This window comes from Stomoxys calcitrans, chromosome 1 (assembly GCF_963082655.1).
Source record: "Stomoxys calcitrans chromosome 1, idStoCalc2.1, whole genome shotgun sequence".
NCBI lineage: Eukaryota > Metazoa > Arthropoda > Insecta > Diptera > Muscidae > Stomoxys > Stomoxys calcitrans.
The window spans coordinates 68,246,269-68,270,446 of record NC_081552.1 but is presented as its reverse complement, the minus strand read 5'-3'; the positions used below and the strand labels follow the sequence as shown (position 1 = coordinate 68,270,446).

The window sequence follows — 24,178 nt, the reverse complement described above, 5'->3', positions numbered from 1 at the left end:
CCAACTTCCCAAGAGCCCATTCTTCAAAAATTCTGCGTTGCGGTGGGTCGTTCAGATTAAATGCTTGCACCAGATGTATTTTAAAAGGCCTTCACCTAAATGCTTCCGCAAATATTTGCACGTTGTTGAGTAACGGAGACGCAATTGCTGCGAACGATTACGAATCGATAATTGATGGTCATCATTAACACTGGCCGATACAGCTGCGATATTTTCTTCACTTCGCACACTACGTGTTGGTTGTTTAATGTCCAACAATGTAAAATTGGTGCTAAATTTAGTTACCATGGCACGAATAGCCGCTTCAGTGGGTCGATTAAATTGACCATAAAATGGAAGAAGCGCGCGATAAACTTTCTTAACAGGGCACGTATTTTGATAACAAAATTCAATAATCATGGTAAAATTATAGACCAAACTGAAGATGTTTGACAGTGAAACAAAACACGAAACATGCGTGAGCTGTTTAAACCAGCGTTGCCAAAAAGATAAAAGCCAAAAAGCACCCTTTATATAAGATTATGTCTTTTTATTGGTGGTAGCACCACTGTGCTCTGGGTTATTATAGCTTTGTGCATTTAGATAAAGGGTGATTTTTTTGAGGTTAGGATTTTCATGCATTAGTATTTGACAGATCACGTGGGATTTCAGACATGGTGTCAAAGAGAAAGATGCTCAGTATGCTTTGACATTTCATCATGAATAGACTTACTAACGAGCAACGCTTGCAAATCATTGAATTTTATTACCAAAATCAGTGTTCGGTTCGAAATGTGTTCATTCACCGTAACGTTGCGTCCAACAGCATCTTTGAAAAAATACGGTCCAATGATTCCACCAGCGTACAAACCACACCAAACAGTGCATTTTTCGGGATGCATGGGCAGTTCTTGAACGGCTTCTGGTTGCTCTTCACTCCAAATGCGGCAATTTTGCTTATTTACGTAGCCATTCAACCAGAAATGAGCCTCATCGCTGAACAAAATTTGTCAAAATTTGAACACATTTCGAACCGAACACTGATTTTGGTAATAAAATTCAATGATTTGCAAGCGTTGCTCGTTAGTAAGTCTATTCATGATGAAATGTCAAAGCATACTGAGCATCTTTCTCTTTGACACCATGTCTGAAATCCCACGTGATCTGTCAAATACTAATGCATGAAAATCCTAACCTCAAAAAAATCTCCCTTTATAACACCCATACATGAATTTAAACCGATCTGGTCTTTTAAGGCAGTAGGAGCCATAATTTGTATTAAAAGTAGTATGTAGATTCGGATGTAAGGTATTATATAGCCGGCTTCGCCCGACTTTCGCCTTTCCTTCTATTTCCGCCTTGTTTATAAAATGAAAGATGCTCGTAAATGCATTTCAGCCCAAAGCTCCTGGACATCGCTGGCCAATATTCGAGGGGTTTAAAAAATTATAAGCAGTATAGACTGATACTTTTCAATATCAGTTAAAATAATTTTTAATCGAATGTACGCAGTAGCTGACACGAAGTGTTGTCAATTCAAACCACATTTCCCGGATATAAATCTCATTTACTTTGACGCCAGAGTAAAAAAAAAAACATTTGTAGAGTGGCTAATAGCTTCACTTGAGATGGGAAATTACCTCGGGTGGCCGTTCGTAGACCCAAATTCTAGTTTTCGAATTACTCATTTGGGAAAATTTTCTCCTCAGAGAACACGATTTTCGGAAATTCTTCACATTCGCGCAGGCGCAGCCTAACTTCTTTTTGTTTTGGTGTAAGATCACATTACATTTTAATATGTGTTGCATCCTTTAACGGGATATTTTCAGATCTTTAGCCATTTGATTTACACTACGGTGTAGATTTCATTGAATTCGAGCCTTCACTCGCCGAATGATTTCAGGTGTTGATGTTTTTTTTTGACAATCATGGCATTTGACAACGCTACCAGCATAGTTATTCAGCGGTTTTCCCCTCCTAATGCTGGCGACATTTGGGAGCTACTATGCCATGTAAAAACTTCTCTCCAAAGAGGTGTCGCACTGCGGCACACCGTTCGGACTCGGCTATATAAAGGATGCCCTTTATCATTGAACTTTAAATTTGAGTCGGACTTCACTCATTGATATGTAAGAAGTTTGCCCCTGTTCCATAGTGGTATGTTTATCGGTAAAGTTTGCATTTTGATTTACCAGTATAGTTATAGTATTTCATTTTAATTACTTTGAAATGTTTGAGTTCGCCAACAACAGCCGGCTATGATTTTCAGACAAATAGACCTTAAGCCATTATTCACTTTTTTCTTCTTTTTCTTTCTTTTAGGTAAGTTTATTAAAAATTTTGAATGCTGGAACCACTAATCATGATCCCAAAATAGTAAGTATACAAACGATAAAAAATAAATAAGCATTTATGAAGTAAATTAGAACTGAATTTATTGCTACACGTAATGCGTCTGGACATTGCGGCAAAACAAATTGCTCTGAGTGCAACTGCAAGAATAAGGCAGCTTTCCCTTTGGTCTTGCGGCGACTACGGACTGTGTTATACTTGATACAATGCCCGACGTTCCAGGCAGTGTGGATTACACATTGGCGGAGCCGCTTTTTGATAAAAAGTACTGTACCTGATAGAACCCATTGGAACTACAATATCCCTGGTAATAGAATTTACATAGACTTCTATGCGGATGATTTCAAACTAGATGACTAGGTGGGCTTTGGGGTGTACTCGGAAGAACTAGTATTGGGGAACTGTAATCAGTGGGTAAGCCTCTAGCAACATGTAAACTAAGTCTTCAAGATCAAACACAAAAGGCAACGAAAGATAGATGGTCACAAAGAGAGAGCATTCCAAAATTTTTTGTCATAAATTAGACTTGAAGAGGACTATTGCTTTGCTGTTGCTGACTAGAACAGGCGTCTCAGTCATTGTGGCCATCATAACAGGTTGTTGTCTGATCGATATGCATGCTGACAGACTGAAGTAGAAGGAGACTATAGGACATCTGCTGTGTGTGTGTCTCGCACTGGCAATCAGAAGGAGTTCCACTTTGGTTCTCATTTCTTTGAAAACTGTCTGATTTGGCAGATATGTTCAACGATAGGAACTAGTAACTTCAACGGTAGTAACTCGTAAGCAGCTTCCTCACAAATGGACATCTAAATGAGTCTGAAGGCAATCTGACACTTAAACCTTACCTAAATTAGAACGAATATTTTGCCTACTGGAGGACATAATGGTAATTGACATGCCACATTTTTTCCACGACCATTTAGGAAAATCAAAAAAACTTTACTAATAGTAAAAACTTTGCAGGTTATAGCAAGTATGGTCTGCAACCTGTTATTGAAGTGAACTGTCTGCTAGTTTATCAAAAATGTTTGCAGCTCTATTTATTTTAGGGTTGTTAGGACAAAAATAAGTAAAATAAAATAAAATAAAAGAAAAGAAAATAAAAATAAAATAAAATAAAATAAAATAAAATAAAATAAAATAAAATAAAATAAAACACTCAAACACTTTGACTGGCATAGTGGATCGCGATTTCTGATACGCCATATATCTTCATCAACACCTTTGTCAAATTTATTAAGGTGTCTTACAGACTCAAAAACTATGGAGTACATATAGCATATCTCTTACTCCCTAGCGCAATAAGAGATATGCTATTCTTTTAATATAAAGTATTGAATACGATCTCGGTGAATAAATGGTGATGCGGCTTAAGACCTGGTATGCGGTGATGCTGCTTTAGACTTGGTAAATCCACCACCGACTAGATATTCACACTGCGAAAAATACTGCAAAAAGACCAGAGAAGGTCAAGTCAACTCTTATCATCTCTTTGTTGAATACCAAGCCGCTTTCGATAGCGCTTTACGTTCAAAGTTATTTCAAGCTATGTTTGAGTTTGGTATCTCTACAAAATAAATACAACTCTGCAGGATGGCACTTGCTGATACACGTTCCTCAGTTAGACTAAGAAAGAATCTCTCCGAACTATTCAATACCAAACGAGGTTTCAGACAAGGAGACAGCCTTTCGTGTGATCTGTTTAATATCCTGCTGGAGAAGATTATACAAGAGAATAAGATGCTACTCGCCAATGCCGACGACTTTGATAATATGGGTCGGTCACCGGCAGTAGACTCGAAAGGGAATCAGTGAAAATGGGTCTGGCAGTATATGGAGATAAAACGAAATGCATGGTATCAACTCCCAAAACACCTTGTACAACCGGCCAGATGAAGAAAGTGGAGAAAGTTAGAAACCACAACTTTGGGATGGTCAGCAACTTTATCTTCCTTGGCACCGCCGTTACCGAAACGAATGGCACCAGTTTTGAAATGAAGTGAAAAACTATACTGGCAAACAGATGCTACTTTGGATTCTGTAAGCAGTTTAGAAACCAGGCCACCTCTCGACAGACGAAGATCACACTATACAAGACACTTATACTACCCGTGTTGTTATATGGTTCCGAGATATGGGTGCTTGTGAAAGCAGGTAAGGTAGTGCTTGGAGTGTTTGAGAGAAAGATTCTTCGTAAAATTTATGGACTAGTTTCCATTAATGGAGAGTATCGTCATCATATGAACCACGAACTGTATGAGCTGTATGACGACGTTAGCATAGGTAAATTTATCAAAATACAATGGCTGCGTTGGCTAGGTCATGTTGTCAGAATGAATAAAGAAGCTCCAACGAATAAGTCTTTTGAAGGCGATCACACGCAAACCGGGACGGTCAAGAGCCCGATGGAAAGATCAAGTGGTGAGAGACACCCCAAAACTTGATGTCAGATATTATAGAAGGAGCGCAGAAGATCGAGGCGCTTGGAACGCTATTCTAAGTTCGGATAATAGGACAAATGTTTTGTCAAAGACAATAAAAGTAAAAGTAAAGTTAATAAGATCTCGAGGACTTCTGTTCGATTCTAGTTTAAGCGAAATGATAAGGGGTCTCCTTTTATAACCGTGGTCCAAACCGCGAGGTGGGTAACCCAAAACAAGATTCTGTAACCACTTACTAGTAGATATATACGCAACAATACTTTAACATGGGCAGGACCTTCAAGGTTCTTCAGAGTAAACATACCACCTGATAGCAAATAATAAATTCTTCGTACAAATACTTAAGTGCTAAAAATAATGACATACCTCTAAACATACCGAAGTACGGAAAATAATAGCTTCGATTTTATAATACTTATTGCTTTAAAAATGAAAAGCAAAGAAGATGATATAGACAGATTTATAAATTAATAAATAAAAAATATCAAAAAAATCCCAAAATCATAAAAGGAATGAAAAAAAGTTATTGATTTCTTGAGAATTTTCTAATTACTTTAAGATTTAACAGAATTCTTCTCATTTTCAAATTTTCCTTTGGATTATTGCTTAAGTTTTTGGTATTCTTTGACTTCTTGTTACCAATTAGTAATTATTTAACTCATTATTAGGTATTCCTAAGAGTAACAAGAAATTACTTACTGATATGTGAGTGTGTAATGACATGTGCCTACCTAGTTTTTGCTGGGGATAACCACAGCAGAAAATTTCTTGCTGATGTTCTTGTCAGGATTCGAACCCAGGCGGTCAGTGTCAAAGGCAGATATGCTTAATGCTTACCATTGCGCTACGGTGGACACACGGAGTACATAATGTCAATGTGAATTTAGCTGGAATTGGTGTTAAAAATGTTTAGTATATTTCTAAGAGCTATAAATGCTGAAACCTTGATTGCATATTTCTCGGGGTTACTCTTATACGGGCATAATTTACATTTTTTTAGTATTACCAGTTCCTTTTTTCAATAACCAAAACTTCATCTACGTACCATCGATAAAATTTTAAATTTTGTTTTTCTCACTCACTCACTCACTCACTACTCTCTTTCTGAGAAAGCTTTGCTAATTTTAAAGACTATCTCAAAATAATTTTGTAGCCAATATTCTTGTTTGTTACCGTCTAAGATAATGACAGGCTTTTATCTTCAATAGGCAACCTTCAATCCACCTTCTAAGTGCAACTTCCTTGCTTCTAAGCACTTATCATCATTGAGAATATTCAAAAATGTTTGGCTAATTTATGCTGTACGAATTTAACAGACTCCTGCTGTTACAAGATTTTCTTTACGCCATTATCATCGTCGTCACCATCAGCTCAGCATCATCACAATAAATCCCTGGCTATTTTGGGCCTCAATATATGATGTCCTGTTTCTATATTTGTTTTTGTTTTTCGCTTCCTTGTCTTTTATGAGCTCTGCGGTATTGTTACTTTGTGTCTCAGCAAATGACATCATCTATTAATGCCATACTTGCCAAAAAAAAAGAAGAAAGCGAAGGAGAAACATAAAAAAACGTAGCGTAAATGATACCATTAATTAGTCCCCAGGTGCTAACTACAAGAACGATGGCCAAGCATGGAAAGCCTTTGCGCTGCATGGGGATTCTCCTTTGTTTTTTTGGTAAAGGCAGGAGGAAAAGCCAAAGAGGGGGCAAAATAAGTAAGAAAAATTTCCTTTACAACGTATTTGCAACATTGCCATTAAAGAAAGAGAAAATCTCAAAAGTGAAAATAACCATAAAATCAAACAGCCACCGCACTCACCTTCAAATGTTAGTTAACACAATAAGGAAACGTAACGTAACGTGTTGTGGTGACGTGGTAGCATTAAAACAATGGGGTGTTTATTTTAGAGTGACAAAACTTTGAACATGTTTTGCCATTATTTAATCTCATTGGAAGTTTTCTTTATGCTAATGGAGAAATTAAAATATTTTAAAGGATGCGCATTTTATAGAAAACTAGCTGAACCGGACCCGCTCCGCTGCGCCTTGTTTTACTTTATGTGGAACAAAAGTTTCCTCGGAATATTTATTTTCGACAATTAAAGAGCTTTTAGTGAAATACCATGCTACGAAAATAGTATATCACTTGACTAACAATTTATCAATATAAGTGCCTTTGTCCGAATCCCATATGATCTTTATTGGTCTACAAATTTAAGTTTGGATGTAAGGTGTACTCCATTCTTAAAATACTTTATTTCAGCCCCCTACTCTCATGATATCTGATTTAGTGGTGTTTTCGGGGGATAGGTGGTCTCCCAGGCACTTGGCCCTAAAAAATATCAGCATCGTGCTCTTCTTTCAAAAACCATTTATTTAAACCCCATATTGCCATTGGTTTAGGGGAGTTTACACGATGAGGCGTCCCCCAAACACATGGCCCAAAATAGGTTATCAAATTCGTTTTCTAATCTTAAATACCACATATTGGCATGGTCGAAAATTTTTTACCCTTTGCGTGATGTTTTGGGGAAGGAGTGATCCCCTAAATACATGGTCCTACATTTGGATATCAAATTCGTCACAAATTGGTCACTTAAAAATTGCTGCTTGTGGGGTATTTTGAGAAAGGGGTAGACTCCCCGAAAATTGGTCCCGAAAGTGTCAATTCTTGCTCTACCCCCCAATACCTTTCATTTAATCTCCACATTGACATGGTCGGTAAATATGCCCGATTTAGGTGTGTTTTGGGGATTGGGTTGGTCCCCCAAACACTAAGCCCGGAAAATATATCAGCAACGTGCTCTATTCTCATATATCTATATATCATTTATTTGAACCCCATATTGCCATTGGCCTCAAAATTGGATATCAAATTCGTTTTCAAATCACTCCTTATTGCAAAAGTCAGCAAATATGTCCGGTTTGGGTTATTGGCCCTAAAAACTTTAAATATTTAATTCCACTCTCTTTACGACCCAAATTGTCTTGGTGAGCAAATACGTCCTACTTGGGGGTTGTTATGGTAGTGGGACGTCCCCTAGACAGTTGGTTCTAATGTTGATATCAGATGCGTGGTCTACTCCCAAAGACCTTTAATTTCAGCCCCATTTTTCCGGCAAACGTGACTGGCTTGGGGGTGTTTTGTGGGATGAGCGGCCACTCAGTGAGTTGGCCTTGAAAATATATATCGGATTCGTGTTCCACTCTAAAAACCCTTTTATTTGAGCCTAATATTGCAAAAGTCAGCAAATACTTCCTATTTGGGTGATGTTGTGGGGGTGGGGTGGCCCCATAGACACTTTTCCAAAATATTGATATCAGATTCGTGCCGAATCTGAACCCCGAAGTCCTTTCATTTGAACCTCATATTGCTATGGTCGTAAATTTGTCGCCTTTGGGGGAGAGGCGGCCCTCCAAACAGTTGTTCCCAAATTTGGATATCAGATTCTAATTCTACACTTAAATACCTTTTATTTAAACACCCACTTTCCCATGGTCAGTAAATAAGTCCTGTTTGGGGGGTGTTTTGGGAAAGGGGTGGACCCTCAGAAACGTGGTCCCACATTTGGATATCAGATTCTTATTCTACTTGCAAATACCTTTGAAATTTGAGTCCCATATTGCCATGATCGGTAAATATGTCCGATTTAGGGGTGTTTTTTTGGGGGTTAGGTGGTGTTGTGCGGGTGGGGTGGCCCCATAGACACTTTTCCCTAACTTTTCAAGAAAATCCGTTCAGCCGTTTCTGAGTCTATAAGGAACACACAAACATACAAACAAACACAAATTGATTTTTATATATAAGATATCGATAAGAAGAAAGTAAAACTTCGGAGTAATAAAAACTATTTTTAAATTTTAAAAAATTTAAAAGTAATTTTAGTAAACAGTGACAAAAATTTCGCTGACATTTACACTTTGACGATTTTTTCCATCAAAAATAATTTGGACAAATTTTTCAAAAAACATGAATACATTTGAAAAAATATAGTTTTTTTCTCTCAGGAAAAAATTTGTAAGAATGTGATAAAAATTTGTTAGAATGTGATATTTGATTTTATGCAAAAAAATATGCTTTCCAGAAAATTTTCCCAAAATGTTCTTCTACGGAAAAATGTTCGATTTTTATATTTACGATACCACCATACAATAGGATGGGAGTATATTCCTTTGATGAGATGGGCAATGGGCAAATACCCAAAAGGTTTTAACCCAGTAGTGTATGAAAACATTTTCCAATAAATTTTTGATGATTTCGTATTCGTTTTATGTTAACCTGACCTTCGGATCTCTTAAAATCGGATTTTAGTTATATATAGCAGCTATATAAACCGATTTCCAAACTTTAAGTTTTGAGTCAATAAATTGCTAATTTTTCATCCGATTTCGATGAAATTTTGCACAATAAGTTCTGGTAGACCCCTACCCATTTCGGTGAAGTGTGGTTCAGATAGAATTATATTTGGACGTAGCTGCCCTATAAACGGACCGCCCGATCTCTCGGTTTAGGGTATTGAGGCCATAAAAGATCCATTTATTACCCGAATTCGATGCAATTTGGCACAGTGTGTTTGGTAGACCCCTACCCATTTCTGTCAAATGTGGTCCAGATTGGACCATATATTGGACCAAGGAATAGTATAAATACCCAAGCGTTGGTTATTTATCCGGTAGGAACCCATCTCTAGTCATTCCGTTTGCAATGCACCGAAATATCCATTTCCGACCCTATAAAGTATTTATATTTTTGATCGTTGTAAAAATCTAAATCGATTTTGTCATGTCCGTCCGTTTGTCTATTGAAATCACACTACAGTCTTTAAATATTGAGATATTGGACGAGGCCTCTGAATGTTTCGCTTGTGTCAGCATGTCCTAGTGCCAAGCCAAGGGACAAACTGCGACCGCAATGGTTGGTCTGAAGAAGGCCTGCAGAAAACTCTTCAACAGAGCTAAAGCTATAAGGGAACCACATGAGAAAGTTAGGGCGAGCTGAGAAAGGCTCAGAACAAATACTGGGTAGAATTCTGCAGCTCCATGGAGGATACATCGGAGGCCTTTAGGATAAGGAAGACCCTATCCCCTAAACCTATTACGGTAGGATGCATGGGCAACGTTTACTTACGTACCAAAGGCCTGTGCAAGACCATTCATTTCTGCTCTCAAGACACACTAACAATCATAGAGTATTTCAAGAACTGAAATCTTGGCTTAAAAATACAACATTGTATGAGACAATTGATGTAAGTAACGAGTTGCGTGAATGCATAAAATGAGCCCTTCAGCAAAAAGAAAGATTTATTCGGATTTCAATGAGTGCACGTTGAACAATTCGTGTATTCGGGTACATTTTGCTTCAGATAAGGTACGAAATTCGTACGAAGGCATCGTGGCTGATTTGAACAAAAGCATTTGTAAACACACGCTTAGCTTGTATGATCAGTTCATATTTCGAAAATGATAGCGAGACGCTTTCATATACAGCGAGTAATTTCTCATAACTCACTGTAGCGGCTATGAATTCGAGATAAAAATACCCCCAAGTACTGAATGGTGTTTTTTTTTATGATTATCTACTCAACAGCAACTTGTTCGTTTTACTCTATCTTCAGTGTCTCGCTCTTCAGTAGTCTTGAAATACAATATCATGTGGGTTCAGTGTTCACTAGTTCTGCAAAAACTGTCACCAATGAATGGTTTTGTGTAGGGCTTTGTTACGTACTAAAAGATGAATTGCGGCCGTCATGCTGTCTGTAGATCTATAAAGATGGGTCAGCAGAGGCACACTTCGAAGAGGTGGAGAGAGTGCACCTCTTCGAAGTGTGCCATTAACAATATATTATAGTATCTGATGACATGGCTATTGCCACGTAGCACTCTAAGAGATCTACTTCAGGAAGCTCTACGTACGCCGTGGAAGTGGGTTACCGAAAGTAGTCTAAGCGTAAATCCGTCTTAGACGGAAGTAGATCTAACCCACAGTGGCACCTGTCTCCTTGGGAGACTCGGCACGGATGTTGACGTGCCGAGTTTGGTCCAATTGGGATCATATTTCGATATAGCAGGTTTGTGTTTATAAATGATGCATTTTTCATCGTTATATGACGAAACGTGGCAAATATATGTATGCAAGGTGGTGGGAATCCAAAGTTCGGCCGGAACATTATGGCTTTTTGCTTTTTTATGATTTTTCAAAATTTTGTGTTTTTGAAAATTGTTGGACTAATTTTGAGTTTCTTCAAAAAATCCATGAAAATTATTAAAGAAAAACTTTTTAACAATTTAAGATAAATTTTTTTTGTTTCAAAAAATTCTCCGAATGATTTTTTCCACTCTATCAGTTTCATTGATTTTAAATATAACTTTTTCTATCACTCCAAAAACACCCTTTTCAAAAATCTATGGATACCAAGTTGTTAGCCAGCCCACCCCAAGCATACACCGAGGCATTGTGGCGGCGAAGTCATTCATTCAAACAAAAGCTCCACTAAGTCACCATAAAAAGAAAGGTGCGTGCGTCAAACGTTTGGTATAATGGGTTGGCTTACCTTAGATTTTTAGACAAACACACATAAACCCAAAAAGGAAAGTTTTTGCAGTGGTATGGCATAAGGGAAGATGTTTACCACAAAACACAAGCTAAGAAAATGAAAACAAAATACAACAACAAAAAATGGCACATCGATACCATAAGCCCATATAACAAAAATTGACAACAACCACTACTGCTGGCAGAAGAATCAAAGAAAACACGACACTAAACTATTCACTTGCATCACCCGCCTCCTCTCAATCAAATAGTGGGCCCTAGGTATGAAACTACCAGCTTAGTTGAAAGGCTGGCACTTTGCCTGACAGTTTCAAGCTTTAGGCAGACCAGGAGGCACACCTTTTCAAGGTGATAGCAGTATTAATACAAAGTGATGACACACGTTTGTTTAGCCCATCACTACGCCTCCCCCACTCACCACTTTTCAGATGGCTGCTTGTCATCCAAGTGATTCCTGCCTGCTATATTTTTGGTGTCACTAATAGTCCAAACGTCATTATCACATCATCATGACCCCAAAGGCAGAGTTATCCATACGCCAAAGTAATATAAATATACCAAAGGGCCCCGTCTCGTACGTGGGTGTTGTATTGTCCCCTTGACCATAGAGCTTTATGTGGGGCTTGGTGCCTGTTTTTTGGCCTGCTGTTTTCATATAAATTGCATCATAAGCAAATTTTTTCCAAAATGACCTTAGGAAGGCTCAGCGGCAATTTTAACATTTTGTCACTAACAATATAATGGGGGAAAGCAATTACAAAAGCTATTCCAAATTGTAAAGGAAAACCGCAGGACAAAGGTTGAAGCTGCCTAAAAGTGTGCTATTCATTTTATAATGAGGAAAAATTTCACTTATCTATAATTATAGCAGGCAATAAGAAAGTTATATAAAAATGAAATTTTGAGAAAATTTTGTAAAAAATAATTAATTACCACAAAATCTTACATAATAAATCAATTTGTGTATGGTTGTTCCATATCGCCTCATAAACGGCTGAACAGATTTTTTTATGATGTTGAAGAATGGTCCTGTGATGAAAATGGGATACTTGGTTTTTGATTTCCGAAGGGGCGGACTCTCCCCCTTACCACAATTTTCCAAATTGGCAGATTTAGAGCCCAGGTTATGGTTATTGACCCATTCGGACCGTACTTTGTTTGGATGTTGTAGATCATAGTAGAAGTCATTGTGCAAAATGTCAGCCAAATCGGATAAGAATTTGGCATATAGAAGCTCAAGAAGTAATATCGGGATATGGGTTTATATTGGAGCTATATCAGTTTATAGACAGATTCAAACCATACTTAATACATATATTGAAGGTCATAGAAGAAGTCGTTGTACAAAATTTCAACCAAATCGGATAATAATTGCTCACTCTAGAGGCTCAAGAAGTCAAGATCCGAGGTCGGTTTATATGGCAGCTATATCAAGTTAAGAAACGATTTGGACCATTCTTAACACAGTTGTTGGAAGTTATAACAAATTACTTCATACAAAATTTTAGTTAAATTAGATAAGAATTGGGCAAAAGATAGCGCGTTCCACAGACGAGCGGATGGCTCCATCGACTTAGAATGTCAAAACGATTATTTCGAGGTGTTACAAATGAAGTGACGAAAAAAGTATACATCCCACCCTATGGTTGAGGGTATATAAACGGATCTGATATATAATTTTGGGGCCATATGTTTGGGGGACGTCCCAACCCAAACTGGACATATTCACCAACCGTGGCAATATCGGGCTCAAATGAAATGTATTGGGGAGTGGAGCTGGGATTTTATAGGTTTTTTCAGGGCCAAGTGACGGGTTGGCCACCTCTCTCCATTGCGATATAGGGCTTAAATAAATGTTATATGAGAGTGACAGTAGGCGCAACGGAACGGGCCCGCAAATTTAAATTTTTACCAAATTTTCCATCAAAATAGATATTGTGAAATATTTACTATATTAAGAGAATTTTAATACTTTTTAAAATGTTATTTATTTATGTTTTGCTTAAAGAAGCAAATCCACCTGTAATCCAACCTTACTTTACTCCTTTGTTTATTCTCCACTTTTTTCCAATGTTTGTTTTTTTTTTCTAATATTTCAAACCATTGACCTTTGTTGGTGGTTTGCTCTTAGGTATTTTGAAGTTGTTGTTTTTCTCATTGTGATGAATGTCTATATAAGTATACTAGCTGGACAGGGCCTGCTCCACTGCGCCTTCTTTTACTTTATATGGAACAAAACTAGCCTTTGCAAATTTATTTTCGACAATTAAAGAGCTTTTAGTAAATTACCATGGTACGAAAATTAGCATATGTACTAATAGCATAACAATATAAATGCCTTTATCTGAATCCCATATAATCTGTATTGGTCTACGAATTCGCTCGAAGAGCCCAGAGTCATTTAAGTTTGGAATTCAGATGTACTCCACTCTTAAAAGACTTTATTTAAGCCCGATATTCCCATTGGATTTTGGGAGTGGGAAGGCCTCCAGGGAAGTGGTTGGTGGGTTTTGGGGATGGAGTGAACCCCCATTGTGGACTCCCAAAAGTGGGTATGAATTTCGTGCTCTACTTCTAAATACTTCTCATGGAACGGGGCAAAGAGTTTATGAAATGTTTGGGGGACAAACACTTGGCCACAAAATTGGTTATTAAATTCGTTTTCTAATTGCTGTTTGTGGAAGGGGTAGACACCCAGCAAAATGGTCACAAAAGTGGCTATCAATTTTGTGCTCCCAATACCATTCATTTGATATGGTTGGTCAAGATGTCCGGTTTAGGGATGTTTTGGGGAGTGGGTTGGTCCCCCAAATACACGATGCTGATACATGAAAATGTAGTACCCTATTTTCACCACAGAATCAATATGCACCATCTGTGAAAATTTCAAGGAAATCAGTAATGTTTTATGCCATATTTGTAATATACTGCCTAATACTTTTCATTTAAGTCCCATATTGACATGAACTTCGAATATATCTGTTTAGAGGAGTTTTGGGGTTGGGGGCCCGCTGGGTACTTGCTTCGAAATTTTATACCATATTCGTGTTCTGGTCTCCAATACCTTTCATTTGATGCCCTTATTGTGCCCATTGGAACTTTTGCGGATATGGCTGGCGTTTTTGGGGTAAGAGGGAGGGTCCACCTCCACCCGATATCTAAAAATTATATAACCTATGTTTCCTTCCAGACAAACGTACACAATCTATGAAAATTTAAGAAAATCGGTTCAGCCAAGTAAGTTATAGTCATAACGGGTCTATTGGTGTTTTTGAGGGGTGGCAAGACCCCCTATACTTTAGATTGGAAATCTACATCCGAATACCATTCATTTGAGCCCCATATTGAAATGAACGTCCAAGATGTCTGTTTGGGGGAGTTTTGGAGTTGGGCGGCTCGATGGGTACTTAGACTCAAATTTCGGTACCATATTCGCCAATACCTTTCATTTGATACCTATATTGTCCCAATAGGTCCACTTTTGATTTTGACCAACCTACACAATATGTGACCCCATTATTCTACACAAATTTGTATGCCAGATTCGTTATCTACTCCCGCATACTTTTCATTTGATACCCATATTGTCCTTATCGGTCAACTTTTGATTTTGGGGTAACGGTGGAGGGGACGCACCCTTTCGTTATCGATAAATTATATAGCCTATTCATACTTCCTGACCATATTCGCAATCTTCTCCCGAATACCTTTCATTTGAGTCCCATATTGCCATGATCTTCAAATAAACCTCTTTTAAGGGGTTATGGGGCTGGGGCGGCCCCCAGGTACTTGAACCCAACTTTTACTATGAAATTCGTGCTCTACTCTTGAATACCTCTCATTTGAATCCCATATTGTCCCGATCGGTCCACTTTAATTTTTGGGTAGTACTTTTGGGGTAAGGGGGAGGTTCCGCGCACCTTCCGATATCAACAAAATATATAGCCTTTGTTTCCTTCCAGACAAACCTACACAATCTGAGAAAATTTTAAGGTAATCGATTCAGCCGTTACTAAGTCTATACGGAACAAACAAACCGACACACAAATAAACACAAATTGAATTTTATATATGAAAACTATTTGACCTGGGCCCGCTCCGCTGCGCCTTTTTTTACTTTATATGGAAAAAAAGTTTCCTTGGAATATTTATTTTCGGCAATTAAACAGCTTTTAGTGAAATACCATGCTACGAAAATAGTATATCGCTTGACTAACAGTTTAACAATATAAGTGCCTTTATCTGAATCCCATATGATCTTTATTGGTTCACGAATGTAAGTTTGGATGTAAGGTGTACTCCATTCTTAAAGTACTTCATTTCAGCCCGATATTCTCATGATGACTGATATAGTGGTGTTTTCGGGGGAAAGGTGGTCCCCCAGATACTTGGCCCTAAAAAAAATCACCATCCTGCTCTTCTCTCAAATACCATTTATTTAAACCCTATATTGACATAGACTTAAGAGGAGTTTACAGAATGAGGCGTACCCCAATTACATGGCCCCAAAATAGGTTATCAAGCCACATATTGGCATGGTCGAAAATTGTTTTCCCTTTGGGGGTGTTTTAGGAAAGGAGTGATTCCCTTAATACATGGTCCTAAATTTGGATATCAAATTCGTATTCTACTCCCAAATACCTTTATTTGAGCACCATATTGCGATGGTCAATAAAAAATTGCTGTTTGTGGGGAAAGGGGTAGACGCCCAGAAAATTGGTCCCGAAAATGGGTATCAATTCTTTCTCTACCCCCCAATACCTTTTATGTAAGCTCCACAATGACATGGTCGGTAAATTTGCGCGATTTAGGTGTGTTTTGGGGAGTGAGGGGGTCCTCCAAACACTCAGCCCGGTAAATATATCAGCAATGTGCTCTATTCTTATATATCTAGATATCATTTATTTGAACCCCATATTGCCATTGGATATCAAATTCGTTTTCTAATCTCATTTAAACTTCTTACTGCAAAAGTCAGCAAATATGTCCGGTTTGGGTTATTGGCCCTAAAAACTATGAATATTTAGTTCCACTCTCTTTAAGACCTAAATTGTCTTGGTGAGCAAATATGTCCTATTTGGGGGTTGTGATGGTGATGGGACGTCCCCTAGATAGTTGGTCAGTAATGTTGATTTCAGATACGTGGTCTACTCCCAAATACCTTAAATTTGAGCCCCATATTTCCATAGTCGGCAAACATGACCGGCTTGGGGGGTGTTTTTTGGGGGATGGGCAGCCACTCAGTGCGTTGGCCTTGAAAATATATATCGTATTTGTGTTCTACTCTAAAAACCCATTTATTTGAGCCTCATATTGCAAAAGTCAGCAAATACTTCTTATTTGGGTGGTGTTGTGGGGCTGGGGTGGCCCCATAGACACTTTTCCCGAATATTGATATAAGATTCGCGCTTTATTCCCAAAGACCTTTCATTTGAGGCCCATTTTGCTATGGTCGTAAATCAGATTCAAATTCTACACCCAAATACCTTTTATTTAAGCCCAAAATTGGCATGGTCAGTAAATAAGTCCTGTTTGGGGGTGTTTGTCGTGATTGGTCTAAATATATGTTTGGTAGGTTTTAGGGTGGGGCAGCCCCCCTATGTACCCCATCCGAAATTTGGATACCAAATTTTTATTTTTAGGGTACTATATGAAAGCACACAAAATTTCGCTTAAATCGCACCACTCCGAGATCTGAAACTAGTGTAAGGGGGAGGGTCCGCCCCCCTTCAGATATCGAAAAATTTAGTATCCCATTTTCACCACGGGATCATTATGCACTAATTTCTTCAATGTGGCCCAGATCGGCCCAGAATTGGATATAGCTGCTATATAGACCGATCTCTCGATTTAAGGTTTTGCGCCCATAAAAGACGCATTTATTATCCGATTTTGCCAAAATTTGGGACAGTAAGTTGTGTCAGACCCTTCGATAGCCTTCTTCAATTTGGCTCTGATCGGTCCAGATTTGGATATAGCTACCATATAGACCGATCTCTCGAAATTTGGGACAGTGAGTTGTCTTAGGCCCTTCGACATCCTCGATTTAAGGTTTAAGGCCCATAAAAGGCGCATTTACTGTCCGATGTCGCGGAAATTTGGGACAGTGGGCTAAGCTAAGCCCCTCGACATACTTCTGCAATATGGCACAGATCGGTCCAGATTTGGATATAGCTGCCATATAGACCGATCTATCGAAATTTGGGACAGTGAGTTGTCTTAGGCCCTTCGACATCCTTCTTCAATTTGGTCTAGATCGGGTCAGATTTTAATAAAGCTGCCATATAGACCGATCTCTCGATTTGAGGTTTTGGACCCATAAAGGGTGCATTTATTGTCCGATGTCGCCGAAATTTAAGACAGTGAGTTAAGTCAGGCCCTTCGGCATTCTTCTTTAATTTGGTCTAGATCGGTCCAGATTTCTATATAGCTGCCATATAGACCAATATCTAGAATTAAAATCTTGGCGCCATAAAAGGCGCATTTATAATCCGATTTCACTGAAATTTGACACAGTGAGTGTTAGGCTTTTCGACATTAGTTTCGTATATGGTTCAGATCGTTTTATTTTTAGATATAACTAGTAACAAGACCAATATTTTGTTATACACAATTGAACAATGACTTGTACTTATGAGTATTTGGTCCAAATCGGAACATATTTCGATATAGCTGCTATGGGGCATAAGGTATGCATTTTTTACCGGATTTTGGCGAAAGGTGGTTTACTTATAAAGGGTGATTTTTTTGAGGTTAGGATTTTCATGCATTAGTATTTGACAGATCACGTGGGATTTCAGACATGGTGTCAAAGAGAAAGATGCTCAGTATGCTTTGACATTTCATCATGAATAGACTTACTAACGAGCAACGCTTGCAAATCATTGAATTTTATTACCAACATCAGTGTTCGGTTCGAAATGTGTTCATTCACCGTAACGTTGCGTCCAACAGCATCTTTGAAAAAATACGGTCCAATGATTCCACCAGCGTACAAACCACACCAAACAGTGCATTTTTCGGGATGCATGGGCAGTTCTTGAACGGATTCTGGTTGCTCTTCACTCCAAATGCGGCAATTTTGCTTATTTACGTAGCCATTCAACCAGAAATGAGCCTCATCGCTGAACAAAATTTGTCGATAAAAAAGCGGATTTTCTGCCAACTTTTCTAGGGCCCATTCACTGAAAATGATTTGCAAGCGTTGCTCGTTAGTAAGTCTATTCATGATGAAATGTCAAAGCATACTGAGCATCTTTCTCTTTGACACCATGTCTGAAATCCCACGTGATCTGTCAAATACTAATGCATGAAAATCCTAACCTCAAAAAAATCACCCTTTATGAAGCAATGTGGCCTTCATTTGATTTTACTTAAGTTGCATTTTACTTATCGTCCACTACAATATATTGGATTGCCCAAAAAGTAATTGCGGATTTTTTAAAAGAAAGTAAATGCATTTTTAATAAAACTTAGAATGAACTTTAATCAAATAAACTTTTTTTACACTTTTTTTCTAAAGCAAGCGAAAAGTAACAGCTGATAACTGACAGAAGAAAGAATGCAATTACAGAGTCACAAGCTGTGAAGAAATTTGTCAACGCCGACTATATGAAAAATCCGCAATTACTTTTTGGGCAACCAATGAAATGAGATTTCAATTCGTCCCAATTTCAACAAATCTGCAGGATTCTACCAGCAATCTACGTACCAAATTGACCCGATGCACAGTGGGTTGAAGAAAAAAACTTGTAAAAAAATGCCATTTGTAAAAAAAAAAATAAAGAAAACTCCTTGAAATTGGAAATGGTTGAATCTGAGGTGTTATCGAGATCTACGTGATCCGGGAGCCTTTTAACAGGCCCCTTCAAGTGGTCACCTCGGCACATCGACAAATTGTTCGGCTGCCACGTCTTCACGTGTGGTCCAATTTTTCAAAATGATTTATTATTTTTTGCTGGCTAGTACTCAAAAATCCTCACAAAAAAGTTTGCTTGAGAAAAACAATATCTCCACAGGTTTCGGGGTTATACGAGTTTTCATTTTTATTTGTTGCAATTTTGGACGAGATTGGATTTGTATTCGCAATTTATGTTGGCATTTGTGGTTCGATTATGATTACTAATTTGGATTGATGACAAAATTTACAGTTATTTTGCTGCAGGATGTGCCAAAAATTCGATATTTTACTTAAAAGTTATTAGTTACAAGTTGGAAGTAAAAATATGCAAAAAAGAGAATTTTTTGCAAAAACTTTTCGTAGATCTGGTTTGAGTAAAAGTTGAACAAGGTATGTGAACATAACCAAATGCAATATGCACTTCAAAATAGACGAATTTTTATTAAAAAATTGGAAAATCCCCTCGAGTTCACAAAATCCAAAACCCAGATCCCCCATTCCGGCTAGCGATTTATTTTTAACTTATATGTCCTCTAAACACACGCAAACATTTTTTTGCACCAAACAATATTTGTAGCCTATACAGAAAATTTACTAAAAAAAGGCCGATTTTTAAATAATTTTTACCCGAAATTGGAATTTTAAAAATTTTGTAATAAAAATTGGGCTAGAATTTATTATTGCTTTTTAAAGACACTTTTATCTACACAATTCAAATATAATTATAAAGATATCATTATTCGTTTTTTCTTAAAATTTTTTGAGTACTATCCAGCAATAAAAGAATTTTGAAAATCGGACCACAAATGAAGATTTGGCAGCCCGAACAATTTTTCGAAATGCCGAGGTGACCAATCTTAAGGGCCTTCCAGGAGGCAGCCGGCACCTGAATTTGCAATTTTTAGATGGTGACTGCTACTATCATTTTCGTGGTTGGAGCAGTTTCAATCAACAGGTAAAAGTAACGTACTTATATCAAAAATTTTCCCCCTTTGGCTCTCTGTGCAACGTCAGACGTGGTAAACATCCGTAGGATCTTTGATGGCAAGGAAGATTTGATGACGGTTGACCAACTTATGTGTCATTACTCCACAATTGCAAAAATAAAACATATGATTAGTGTTAAACACTTCTTTCGTACCTGGATTCCCTGCAGGCATCATCATTCTGGACTACTGTGTCCTCTCTGGTTCGTTTGTGTCCCCTCTTGGGCAGTGGTTTCCGCTTTCATTCTATTTCGTCCAATTGAAGTGAACTTTTTTTGTCTTCTGTTTTCCCCTTCGTCTCTCTTTAAGGTGAACTCAAAGAACCTGGTGTCTCCGAGTAATGAGGCTAACAGCTGAGGTTGTTACTCTCGTTCCCATTGAAAATTTAACAACGTGTTAATCAGAATCATACTTCAGGGCGATAATCATATTCGAAATCTATCGTCGAGTTTCATTACATCAGTAGGTGCTTTAAGTTCTGCCTAAAACAGATTGTTCACAAGGAGAAAACCTTTTTTTTATAAACAAATTTCTCAATTCTCAAAACTTCAACACCTTTGATTTTTGTTTTTTTCATCCAAAATCAAGTATTTGTAACAATGATAAAAACAAATGTAGTGCAACTTACGTAGTAAGGTTTTCTTCCAAAAAGTCTTAAATTTTACAATACTACAAAACACCTATTCAAAGAGAAATGATGAACCTTTGGCCAATAGATTTCATCTCTAGACCGCAGCGAGACTTTCAGTGCTTAGTTTTTAGGTCGAAAATAATTTTTTTAATCACAAAACACTTCTTATAAACACAATTCCATCGACTTGAAAGATATACCAAAGTTTAAGAAATAAAATATTTTTGTGACCTTTGTTCGTACAAGTGTTTGTTGGTTTGATTATTTCGGTTTAGCTGATTTGTTACTTTCTTTTTGTTAACAAGTTTGAGGGAGCATGCTTTTGGGCGTTTGCAAGAAGCAAAACATAAGTTGAGTGAGCTTTTGGTGTTTAAATAATCGAAAATTTCTAAGCTAATAGCTTCAAAAAGTTTTTTTTTTAAGCTGAACTGGTTCCAAAAATTTCATTGGGGGACATTTTACTGGGGGAGTTTGGTACAAATCGAAAATTATTGAAAGAAAAACTTTTTCTTTGTGTTGCAACGTATTTATTGTAATTACATGTTCGTCATATAATTTTTCTTTTTAAGTAAACAAAAAGGAACATTTATAATTCAGCATTGGGATTCATATCTAATATTGGTGACATCCCCATATAAAAATCAAGTTGTACCAAAGTTCCAGGTAGAGAAAACCTAGAAATAAAAAAATAATTAACTAAATTAGTAAAAGGTCTACACTGCTTTAAATAATAAATTCTTTCTCTCATTGTATTAAAATATTATTTAATACTTAGTTTGCCATTTCGAATAAATTTTCCATCAATTTCATATAATTTATGACATAAGGTATTGATTCATACTTTCATGTGCAAGGGAAGCCGCCTTTGTTGTATAATGTTTGTCCCCACTTATCTTCCTCTCTTGTTCTTTTGATAAAACAAATATTCCCAAACATTGCATACTTTTAGCGGTCACTTGACTACAATATGGCTAGTCTGTTTTTAGGCTATTCAAACAGAGTATGTATATTTAGCTTTTTGTTCATCTCTCCTTGTGTTTTTGCTTCTGAACCACAATTCAATCGTTGCTAATGGGCGGATATTTTTCTGTTTTGTTCTTTCCTTTGTTAAGTTTATTTGCAATTCATAAAATATTTCTGAATCAATTTTCACATAGATCGAGTGTGTTATAGGCACAGTGGAGTGTAAATGAAAAGTGTTTTTGACACTAAAAAGTGAGACACCGATTAAGATTTAAGGATAATTTGGTACAGAACTATACTTTCCTGACCCGTCATCTGATATGGGATCTAGAATCTTAAGTCTACAAATGAAACATTTCGTATCCAATTTTAACGAAATAAGGAAAAGGTAATAATTTAGGATCCCTCAAAATCAGTGACGATTATGATTGATACGGATCATTTACGGATTTGGATATAGCTGTCATACGGACCAATCATAAGACGTAGGGCCTTGTCCATAAAGAGCGAATTTTTTATCTGATTGTGGTGAAATTTTGGATAAGAAGCTGTTTTCGACCCAGCTCACATCTTCCAGATCGGACTACAATTGGATATGGCTATCTTTTATGCCGTTGTACCGATCTCACTTTCAGCTGATTTCTCTGAAACTTTAACAAGTTGCATTAAAAAAATACACTTGAACATTTCATTAAGGAACATGGCAAACTTTTCACATTTCAATTAGTGCTGACCGATTCAAGTTTTTAAGCCTAATGATAAGGGACCTCCTTCTTAAGGCGGAATCCGAACTGCGAGCCGTAGGACGACACCTCAAAAATGTAGCCGAAGTCTCCATCGCTGAAATCTTTATTGTGTTCTTGACAGGATGCACACACAGGCGTTCAGCGTCATAGGTGGATGCGTCTACCTCTTCGCTACGCAGGTCCCCGAATTTCATCTGTCTTTCATTGCGCTTCAAGCCTGATCCTGAAGACATAGCTTAAAAGTCGATAGAGACAAAACCACAGACTCCAATTCGCCGTGAATGTGTAAGGTAGTTTCTAGTCTCGCAAGCTCGTCTGTTCTACAATTCCCTCGGATTTCTTTGCATCCCGGTAACCAGAACTGTCTGAGGAGAAGATATTATGCCAAACGTCGCTATGACATTGTATCTTTGCCATTCCACCATTTTTTCAATAGTAAAGATCTCCGCTTGATACACACTCTAGAGGTCGGATAACCTTCTTGATATGACTAGTCCTCGTTCTTCAGAATACACCCCAAAGCCCACCTGGTTGTCTTGTTTGGAACCATCCATGTCGAAGTCTATGTAACTTCTATTATCAGGGATATTACTTTTACAGTACTTTTATCAAAAAGTGGCTCCGGCAATGTGTAATTCACATAGGCTGGAACATCGGGCATTGTACCAAGGATAACACACTGTCCGTAGTCGCCGCATGACCAAAGAGATAGCTCCCTTAACCTCAAAGCGGTGGTCGCAGCAATTTGTCTAGCCACAATACTGAAAGAACTGTCCCTAAGATATGCTTCTATTAGTCTCCTTAAAGTCCTCAGGCTGACAGACTAATAGGACGAAAATCGTTCGCCTTCGTGTAATAAGATTTTTCTTTTGGAATGAAAATTACCAAGGTGTCCGTCCATCCCACAGGTATATACGCCATGCTGATACCATCAGAGTATATCTTTCTAAGCCAAGGATCCAGTCGGACCCAACTGTAATATATCAGCTGGACCTGGCGATTTAAAGGATTCAAAAATATTTATCGCCCAAAGGGTTTACCCCATAAGCAAAACAACCTCCGACGAATACATGTCAGTGACAACCCACCCGGAAATGTGTATCAATAAGTATTTTTAGTGTTTTCATACTAGACATTGTCCATACACTCTGACTTCGGAATATATCCCGCAGTGATAGATTTCGCAATAGGATCTTCCTTAGCATAGAGGCCTCAGATGTATCCTCCATGGAGCTGCAGAATTCCATTCATCCCACGTCCCAATAATGTGGTACCCTTGTGGCTTTCCCCCTGTTGAAGATCTTTCTGCAACTCTTCCTTAGACCAACAAATGCTGGTGCTTAAACCATTCCTCCACACACCCATAGTTCCTGGAAAAAACCTCGTCAAATCCTCCTGCCAAGAAAAGGATCTTTAGTGCCGCCGATGCTGCTCCACAATAATGGACCATGAGTTTCCTTACTCCTTGAAGTACTTTTTGGATTCCGTACATCCTCGCTGGCGCACACCTTGAGCCCAAACCCACCAGACGTCCCACCTACACAGAGCTTGTCGGGTCCCGTTTAGACGCCTTCGCCTTCTTTTTTGATCGTGGCAGTAGGATTTCAGTCTCCTTCAATACG

The 24,178-nt window shown here is 37.8% G+C and overlaps 2 protein-coding genes across 5 annotated transcripts in view; both read left to right on the top strand.

Moving 5' to 3' along the window:
- Positions 1–24,178, top strand: part of LOC106093105 (serine-rich adhesin for platelets) — a 742,527-nt gene that overhangs the window by 161,444 nt on the left and 556,905 nt on the right. The window lies entirely within an intron of this gene.
- Positions 1–24,178, top strand: part of LOC106090193 (putative uncharacterized protein DDB_G0271606) — a 539,204-nt gene that overhangs the window by 331,822 nt on the left and 183,204 nt on the right. The window contains exon 3 of one of the 4 annotated variants that reach the window (XM_059370840.1): positions 2,302–2,355. The exons of 2 other annotated variants lie outside the window; for them this stretch is intronic. In XM_059370840.1, the coding sequence (XP_059226823.1) occupies positions 2,302–2,355 (54 nt within the window). Of the gene's footprint in view, positions 1–2,301; positions 2,362–24,178 lie in introns of those variants that run through there. One more of the 4 variants, XM_059370842.1, reaches the window with a different exon arrangement.